The sequence below is a fragment of the Bremia lactucae genome (genome assembly GCF_004359215.1).
Source record: "Bremia lactucae strain SF5 chromosome Unknown BlacSF5_NotPlaced_19_SHOA01000004.1_2068294bp, whole genome shotgun sequence".
Classification (NCBI taxonomy): Eukaryota; Oomycota; class Peronosporomycetes; order Peronosporales; family Peronosporaceae; genus Bremia; species Bremia lactucae.
The window spans coordinates 471,863-481,650 of NW_027152031.1; the positions used below are offsets into that span (position 1 = coordinate 471,863).

The 9,788-nt window shown below is 46.1% G+C and overlaps 3 protein-coding genes across 3 annotated transcripts; 1 reads left to right on the forward strand and 2 right to left on the reverse strand.

The window, feature by feature from the left end:
- Positions 1-240: 240 nt before the first annotated feature.
- Positions 241-4,319, reverse strand: CCR75_003151 (uncharacterized protein; the record flags this gene model as incomplete). Its single annotated transcript, XM_067961248.1, has 4 exons — positions 241-2,321; positions 2,385-4,048; positions 4,116-4,213; positions 4,278-4,319. 4 exons carry the CDS (start codon positions 4,317-4,319, stop codon positions 457-459), a joined length of 3,669 nt encoding a protein of 1,222 aa, XP_067821781.1. The 3' UTR covers positions 241-456.
- Positions 4,320-4,926: 607 nt separating this feature from the next.
- On the reverse strand, positions 4,927-6,561 carry CCR75_003150 (uncharacterized protein; the record flags this gene model as incomplete). Its single annotated transcript, XM_067961247.1, has 1 exon — positions 4,927-6,561. One exon carries the CDS (start codon positions 6,559-6,561, stop codon positions 4,927-4,929), a length of 1,635 nt encoding a protein of 544 aa, XP_067821780.1.
- Positions 6,562-6,639: 78 nt separating this feature from the next.
- CCR75_003149 (uncharacterized protein) lies at positions 6,640-9,336 on the forward strand (the record flags this gene model as incomplete). The annotated part of the gene is made up of 3 exons (XM_067961246.1): positions 6,640-7,255; positions 7,322-8,516; positions 8,836-9,336. The coding sequence occupies exons 1-3, from the start codon at positions 6,669-6,671 to the stop codon at positions 9,334-9,336; spliced, it is 2,283 nt and encodes a 760-aa protein (XP_067821451.1). The 5' UTR covers positions 6,640-6,668.
- Positions 9,337-9,788: the final 452 nt, after the last annotated feature.

Below are 9,788 nucleotides of genomic sequence, written 5' to 3' on the forward strand. Positions count from 1 at the left end.
ACTGATATTTGTGACGCTAGATAATAAATATACTAAATATATTATTGAGATTGCGTCACACTGGAACGAAAGAGGCGGTCTTGAATTTTTTTAAACGACATAGTTGGACCTAATAAAAACATGTTCATCACATGATTCGAGGTGACTATCTACAAGTGACCGACCCAACATTCGGACTGGATATTTCGTGCAGGAGTTTTACAGACAAAAATAAACTTTTCCTTGACGAACAGCACGAAATAGGGACGGTATTACGTTCTTTGCTTGGATAATGACGAAGATAATGAATTGATAAGGGCAAACAGCCATGATTTTTGCAAAGCAAAGCCGAGCAAAATACTAAGCTTTGAAGACAAAAATGCAAATACACAGCGAGCTATAAAATGTCCGTAAATGCGACCAAATTTAGCTATGAGGTCACTCACATACTTTTCTTAGTCGCAAGAGAGACTAAATTCATTTTTTTCCGCGCTCATTTCGAATTGTTTCTAGAAGAGGACCAAGCATCGGATTATTCTTTGCATACGCCATCACCGAATTTAGCTTCGGGTGGGAGTCTGTGTCACGCACAGCGCTGACTGCATTGAGCGCACGCAATGCGCTACGAATCAAGTCCCTGGTGCGTTCAACCTCAGGTCCAACCTGATCTTCCTTTACTGTTTTGTTGATAGTTTTCTCAATTGGGTCAATTAATGAATCCAACGCACCAACAATGCTTCCAGGCTGAACGTAGCAGATCTTGATGAGAATTTGATGACTTAGCATCTGTATATCGTCTTGGTCGCCCAAACCTCGCTTTAATTGATCGAAAAATAGATTAATATCAAGTTGCTGCGGCAGCAACTGGAGCAATGTTTCAACACAAGAGTATGCCGCCTTACGTAATGGTAAACCATCGTCCACCTTGTGCTTAAACGGACCAAGGTCGACTACACGCTCCAATTTTATCTCAGTCGCTTGCAAGAGTACGGGAAAAATACGCTCCCGAACAAATGGCACAAGATGGTGCGCGTGATGATGAGCAGCCGTATTAATAGCCAGTAAGGCAGCACGACGCACGTGTAGATCTTCGTCTTTAAGCGCAGCCAAGAAAGGGTCGATGTGAGCGAAAATCATATTGATTGCTGGTTCTTCCGCCGAGGTTGTCATCGCGTATTTGAAACTCGCCACGGCAGTCCAACGTGACCAAACCTCTAATGATCCGCAGAGCTCTGTTATGATCGGCATGGCCTTAGCGCTGTTAGTTACAGCAAGCTTTCCCATGCATTCGCCGACCATATTTCGCACTCCCTCTTCCTGGCGAGCACTCATGTTCTGAAGTACTGGGAGGAGACGATCTATATACATCGCAAAATCATGATGAGGCTTTGCAGCATGGTTCGAAATGATTTCGCGCAGCGAGGTTAAAAGTAAATAAGAGTTATCTCCAAGCTCCAAATTAAGCATGATAGTATCCAGATACTCTTCCATGTTTCCGACGCAAATGCTGCCGAGTGAGTACGCAGCCGCAGCCTTCACTTCTTCGCTCACATTATCAAAGCACTGCAGAATGAGCTCTTTCACGTCAGTGTAACTAGCCAGCTTTATATTGCGGCCAAATTCGCCTAAGCAGTAAAGTGCCAATACTTTGCTTTTTTCGGATTCAGTTTGTGTAATGTCACCAACAAACGTAGCGAAAGCTACCTTGCGATTCTCTTCAGTCGTAGCTGCGCATATTCCGGCAACACATCGAGCGATATTGAGCACGGAATGCTTCGAATCTTCCATAGGCGTTGTCATTAACGTCTTGAAAAGCTCTGAGAAGCTGCTGCCGGGATAGTTTTTTATCGTCATTTGTGCAAAAAAATCATTTAGTGCATCTAAAGTTGGCCCTTGAAGCATGGAGCTATGGCATAGCTCCAGCATCTTCACCTGAGCATTCTTCGAAAAAGTATCACTTAAAGCAAGTTGTGAGCATACTCGAAGAGAATTTGACACCAGTGCGATACTCATGCGGCACAGCTGAAGGTCTGCATCGACGAGTAAGAGTGAGGCTTCCAGTAACACCTTGCAGTGTAAGCTCTCAGTCATGGTAGCGCCATTGTGGATGACAATTTCATTTAAAGTGGTCAGTGTCGCTTGCTTTAATGTACGGGATTGCTGACGTAGCAGCTGCGCTAACGTCTGCGTGCATTCGACAAGAATTGGTGACATGTCTAAATTTAGCTTTGAACGGGCGATGACTCCAATGGCTTTAATGCTTTGTACGCGGGTAATTTCATTGTTAAGACGCTCCATGAGAAGTGGGTAAACTTCGGCGACACGTGAGCCGAGCTCGTCACCTAAGGCCACACACAAGCTGTCATACTAAACGTTATTGCTCTGCACAAGATTAAGCTACGCACCTAGCACAGCAACAATTTCTCCAATGCTGCTGATTGCAGCTTCCTTGATTTCTTGGTCGATGTCATGCGCTATAAGATTTGGTAAAACAGCTTCAAATAGTGGAATTGCGTACGGCTTGTACGTCGAATCTTTAATATCATCAGTACGAATTATTCGGACGAGCGATTGGATTAAGCCAAGCGCTTTTGCCACTGTCTTGTACCAATCCCCGCTTGCGCACTGGACGACTACATTCACTATTGAATCGATATGCGGTTGGTATGGCTCCATCGTATGCGTATCAACGAGCAGGCGAAGAAATGATAGCGCATCTAGTTTCAAGTCAGAATGCTTATCCTCCACTGCGTGCAGGATATTTGGCATCAAACGACCTATGTAAGGTCCCAACTTTCCATGCTCTACCATCGCAAGCTCACTCAGCATTGCGACCACAGCACAGCGTGACGGAACAGAGGCTTTCATTCCAAATTGTTTGTTAGCCCCAACAATAATCGCAATTACTCGCTTTTCTAACTGCTCAATGCAAGCATTCGATGCGGGTGAATAAAATGTACCCGTTCCGCTTGAGCTTGGTAGAGTCTTGCGAGTAGCACGTAAAAGTTCTGAAAGCACTCCAAATACATCAATTCGAACATTTTCTTCTCGCTCTTTAAAGCGTGAAATTAAAGGCTGGGCACAGTGGATGTAGAGCTGCTCCAAAAGCTCTGGCCTCGTAATAATTATTGCCGTAAGAACACGAAGAGTAGCACGACGAACCTTCCAACTCGTGTCATCGTCGTCACTGTAGTCCCCTTCCTCATCACTGTATTCTTCTTCTTCTGCATCCATGTCTTCATCTTCATCGGCAGAGTTTACGTAGTTGTAGTTGGGATCATAAGAAATGAACTGCATTACGAGCTTGAGGATAACCTCCACATGAGGCGTAATCTCGTTGTGGCATCGATTCACGAATGCTTCAAAAGCCTGAAAACAATCTCCACGCAATTCATCCGAGTCTTCGTTTTGCAACGACTCATCATCTGGTTTCCCACAAAATTTGACCAGTATGCGGATAACAGTATCCAAGTGCTGTCCAAAACGGTGGCCCGCTGTTCGAGAGAGCATTCCAATGGTCTGGATCCACGTGCGGATGTTTGCAGAGTCAGACGAACACTGAATGCTCTTGATAAGATGTTCCACTAACCGACTCAATAAGACATCGGACATCATAACGCCAAGCGATCCAACGCAAGCTGTAGCACGCTTGCGTACCAACGGAGATTCGTCTGTGAGTCGTACCATCAGTAGCTCCATGACTGTCGCATGTTCCGTTGCTACATCGTAGCCAAAGCGACGCAGCAAATCCGTTAAAATTTCGAGCGTCTCAACTTTGATAGCTGCATCCTTCCCCTTCCCTAAGCCCGTCAGCAGTCGCGTGCAGATTCCGGTGGCAATTGACGCTCCTGTATTTTGGGACACATCCGATACAATAGTCTTAAGACCAATTGAGTAGATGTCCCGAAGCTCCGCCTTTCCATTCAAAATGAGGTTGCAGAGCTTAGCGCAGATATCTTCCACCTGATTTTCCTGTACTTTAGTCACAAGGATTCCAAGACATTTTACGGCGATGGACTGCACGTCATTCGACTTATCGTCCAACTGCTTCAGCACTGCTACACATACTCTGAAGAGAAAGAATGATATCGGGCCACATCCCAAAGCAACGATTTTTATCAGTTAGCTACACGTACTTTGGCTCGAGATACGACCCCAGATCGACATTTTTTTGTAGTTCGACGCACAGATCTGACGTGGCCATATAGCGCTCATCCTTGTCGAAGTCTGTTGTCTAATCCGCGGCCGAGAGTGGCATGAGTCTACATTTAATTTGCATGTGAGAATGATTTGTTTACCTTGTCAAGAAGTTGCGCGATCTTATCCTCGTTTGCTCGCATTCTGGTCAACTTACGCTCTATATTTGTTGTGGGTGACATGATAGATCCAGATAAAGTGTGTAAGCCACATCCGACTGACCACCACTCTGGTCGTGACTTCAACAAGCAAACGTGATCATTTTCAATGTTGAAGTTACTATGATGGTTCGTGGAACAGTAGCTTAAACGGGATACTGTGGTTAAAGGTACGTTGTTGTATGTATTAATTTAGCGTCAGTACCACTGCGGGAACCGACCAAATCAATGGTTTAGCTTTACGACGAGAATTTTTAATTTAGATCTTAGTTGAACAAGTATCACGAGACTGATTGTCAAGATCGACGAAAACACTTAACGCACATATGTAGTCTTGAGCAATTAGAACCCTACACGCAATGGCAATCGTTGAAATGTAAACACCATGCGGTTAATGGCTGCAAACTTTATTTTTCAAATTATAATCCAGCAGGACTTGATGAAGGTCTTGCATTCATTAAATTTGGTTCAATGTAAATATACGTTTCAACGATTCTATCAGCTACTAGTGGAAAGGTGGTGAAACTTGAATCCTAGTCTATATTTGCGTCCTTACAATGCCAGGATGGTAAAGCCAATATTTCTCATGCACTCACTCCCATTCAATGGTGGCAGGAGGCTTTGAGGAGATGTCGTAAACAACCCGATTAACACCACGAACTTCATTTATGATTCGGTTCGACATACGGCTGAGCACCTCGTATGGCATGTGATACCAATCTGCAGTCATGTAATCTGACGTGCTGACAGCTCGAATGGCAATAACTTTCTCATAAGTGCGACCGTCACCCATAACGCCTACTGATTTTATAGGCAGAAGGACGCAGAAGGCCTGGCCAGTGGTCTTGTAGTGTCCACTGTTGCGCAGCTCCTCAATAAAGATAGAGTCGGCGTGGCGCAAAATATCCAGTGCTTCAGGCGTGATCTCGCCAAGCACACGTATTGCAAGGCCAGGTCCAGGAAAGGGGTGGCGCCACACACTGGGCTCATCAATGCCCAAAGCCATTCCAAGTTCACGAACTTCATCTTTAAACAGCTCTCGAAGGGGTTCAATGAGCTTTAAATGCATCTTTTCGGGGAGACCGCCGACATTATGATGAGTCTTAATTGTGGCCGAGGGTCCTTTGTAAGAAATGCTCTCAATCACGTCCGGATAGAGTGTTCCTTGCAGCAAAAAGTCAACAGGGTGGCCAATACGCTCGGCTTCCTCCTGAAACAAGTCAATAAAAAGGTTGCCAATCGCTTTACGCTTGCTTTCGGGTTCAGTGACACCCTTTAAGGCTTCCAAAAATCGGTGCGATGCGTCGATGCACTTGAGGTTGATACCTAACTTAGAATGAAGGCGATCAACAACCTCCGAGGCCTCATCCTTGCGCAAAAGGCCATTATCTATAAGCACAGCATGAAAACGGTGTCCCAGTGCGCGCTGTAAAAGCACAGCAGCGACGGATGAATCAACGCCACCACTGACAGCTCCGATGACGTGACCTTCAGGACCTACGGTCTCGCGAACCTCCTCAATGAAAGCGTCGGCAATACTTCTCATGTCCCAGTCTGTGGGAGATTTACATATATTAACCACAAAGTTGCGCAAAATGTCCTTGCCAAGAGGGCTATGTGTAACCTCAGGGTGGAATTGAATGCCATAAAACTTGCGCGCCACGTTAACGATGGCGGCGTGTTCAGAATTGTTGGTGGTCGCGATGTCCACGAATCCATCGGGATTCTTGTGAAGCTTGTCACCGTGGCTCATCCATACCTGAAACATTTCTGGTAGACCTTGAAAAAGGCCGCCGCAGTCGATTTCACTCTTGCGAGTGACAAAAGCCTTACCGTACTCGCGGTGTTGTGAAGGGGCCACTACGCCTTTGTTAGTGTATGCCAATTCCTGAAGGCCATAGCAGATACCGAGTACGGGAAGCTCCATCTCCTCAATAAGATTCCATACATCCGGTTGAATGTGCGGAGCAGATTCATCATACACAGATTGCGGGCCACCGGACAGGATAATTCCCGTAAGCTGGTGCTGGCGCAACTCGTCCGAACTTACCAGACACGAGTAGAGCTCGCAGAAAACATGCAGCTCACGCACGCGTCGAGCAATCAGGTGGCTATATTGAGAGCCAAAATCCAGGATGGCTACTTGTTTGCGATTGGTCACGGGAAAGGCATCACCCATGCTGTTACCGAGGAGCGTTCGATTCTGACCACGAAACGTAGCCTGCATACTGCCAGTCCGCTAGCAGCCAATCACAAAAGTAGCTAGATAGTTTAGCTCGAAGCTTCTTAACAAAAGATTATGTTTTGTTCAGAATTACTTAAGTGCGTTTCTCTATGATGTGGTCCACAAGCCCTTCAAGCACATTTGACACGTCGTCTGCTTATGCATTTGCGATGACCATTCCGTGCTCGGACATCGGCGCTGTCTCAGCACTCGCAACTCCCAAAATGGTGCTAGAGGCTACGCTAGATCAGACGGTAGCACTTCTGCGCATGGCTCTTAAGACGGCGCGGGGAATAGAGAAGGACGACGCACTGCAGCACAAAGCAGCACAGGTGGCCGCGTTGGCCGCGCAAGTCCAGCGCCAGTGCTCACATGCCGCTAATAAGCAATTCTTGCCGCTGCAGTCTAGCAACAATGGGGGCAAGGGATGTAATAGTGTTGCTCAACAGCACAAAGAAGACCCTCAGCCAGTAATTTGGTCCGGATTTTACAACAAAACGCTGCTTGAGCGCTTTGACATACTGGCGCTAATGTACCCAGAAATTAAGACACTTAAAGCGCAGCAGACAAGCGACGTAGGTGCGGCTAGTGGCATCCTTGCACCTATTGGGTCGGCAGCCAGGATCGGCGATCTGCCACTGCATACGGCGAATCTCATGATCGAGAACTGCATTGGCGTGCTTGGCGTCCCACTTGGGTGAGCGAGCTTAAGTTTAATTTTTACAATCAATGTAATTAATTGTTTTTGTCTTTGATGCCATAGTCTAGGTTTAAATTTTATAATTGACGGTAAGAGCTTGTCTGTGCCCATGGCTGTGGAAGAGCCTTCGGTGGTGGCGGCAGCTTCTAGTGCGGCCAAACTTGTGGCTACCGCTGGCGGTGGCTTTTGCACGGCAACATCCGGCAATATCATGACGTCACAAATTCAGCTATTGGATACCAAGGACATTCCGTCGGCAATTGTAGCGATTGAGCGCAATCGTGAGCGATTGCTAATGATTGCCAACACAACGCTCTGTTCGAGCATGAAAAAGCGTGGTGGCGGTGCCGTCGATATTTATTGCCGCGTGGTTAGTCAGGCCGCACGCACTGCTCTTACGTCCGCTCTAGGCAATGTCTGGTACACTCCATGCAGCGATGAGGTTTTAGTGAATGCCTTTGAGCCTCAAACGCAATTCCTGGTCGTGCACATCGATGTTGACGTTTGTGAGGCTATGGGTGCAAACGTTGTTAATACTGTCGCGGAGGGTTTGTCAGAAGAAATTTCAAAGCTTACATTAAGCAATGTAGGTCTACGCATTTTAACTAATCTTTGCATGCAGCGTCGCGCTCGCGCAGAGTTTGAGATTCCAATAAATAAGCTAGGCTGGAAGGGAGTGGATGGAAAAGACGTGGCCGGCCGCATTGTTGACGCCTACAATTTTGCCGCTATCGATCCTTACCGTGCCGTGACCCACAACAAAGGGATAATGAATGGCGTAGATGCTGTCGCCGTGGCCACAGGACAGGACTGGCGTGCTATTGAGGCTGCTGCGCACTGTTACGCAAGCCGCTCAGGGCAGTATGCCTCGCTTTCTCACTATGAAATCGGATTCAGTCGTGATGGCGGTGGGACAAGTGTATTGCGTGGCAGTTTAGAAATGCCGATTGCGGTTGGATCGAAAGGTGGGGCGTTAATGACACACCCTGGGTACACGGCCACGCACGCAATTTTACAACAGCCGTCGGCACGTAACTTGAGCGGTATCATTGTAAGTGTTGGGTTGGCTCAAAACTTCGCGGCGATCCGTGCTATTGCTGTGATGGGGATTCAAAAGGGTCATATGGCTCTTCACGCCAGAAATATCGCAGTTGCTGCTGGTGCACCATGTGAAGTGGTATCAGAGGTGTGCAGTTACATGCTGCTGCGGAATGCGATCAACGTAGAGACGGCCAAAGATTACTTGCATGCTCGCGCTGTAATTTAGTACGAGAATATAATAAACTAAGTTTTTATAAACCATTATTCATTAGTCAAACACTAACATTTATCACTATGAATTAATCGAAAATAAATAAAGCTAAATTTCTTTAATATTTGCCAGTTAGTCATTTTCTTTGAGCTTGTCTAACTTCCATGTTTTGCTTGCTGCCCGCACAGAAACTAACCTTTGCAGCTTAAAGTCTTTAATCATCGTTAACCTTTAATCTGAAGGTGGTTTTAAACTTTTTACATTAATCGCATTACTAAATTACGGTTTCGATTTGCAATAATAAATTAATTTTATGGCTCGGCAGGTCTTTGGTATCGGAGTGGACGTCGCGTTGGTGTCACGCTTCGAACGAAGCTATGCGCGTTTCAAAGAGCGTCTTCTGAAGCGCGCATTCCATCCGCAGGAGATTGATGAATTCTTTGCGCGGCCCAGCAGCGAGCGTGCAAAGTTCCTGGCATCCAGGTGGGCGGTTAAGGAGGCAACATTTAAGGCTTTCCAGCGCTATCGCCTGCTGTTTCCAGAGATTTATACAATGCGTGGAGATATTAATGAGCTGGCCATTTCGACGTCTTTGCCAGCGACAAAAAAATCGAAGGCATTAAGATTAATGTTTTCAGGCGAGACGGAGTTTCTGGCGAAGCGCCTCCAATTAGTGGTGAGGATCAATACTGATAGCTGCTCTTCACTTCACGTTGCATTCCTTGTATTTGGACAGGATCCTTTGGTATCAATTGCGCATGACGGTGACTACGCCTTAGCCTACGTATTGCTGCAGCGGATAGTGGACGATACTTTCACAAAGTGAGACGAATATGATCCTCTTTGAAATGTTACGATCCCCGCGGTGATGTTCAAATCATTCGCGACGCTTCACCGGATACTTTACTATGTTTTGAAATGCATAATTTACTTTCCTAATACTTCCATTTTTTTGTCTAGCTACATAAATATCAAAATACAATTAGATTTTAACAATACCCGCATTGTATGCGGTTTCTAAGAATTCTGCGACGCTATTGAACATTAAAATACTCAATTAAAAAGGCTTCGGTGAGTAAATGTGATGATGATGATAAAATGAGGTATATTTGGGAACGCTGTGCGACCTACAATATCCGTCCATACACATGCGTGCACGCCGCTGCAGTTATGCGTTTGTTCCGCTACCTAGCACTTCGGCGCGTCGTCAAAAAAAAAAAGTCTGCCTCGCTACAACTGCGCTGTCTCTGATGCTGGTTGCAAGAACGTTCGGTCCAC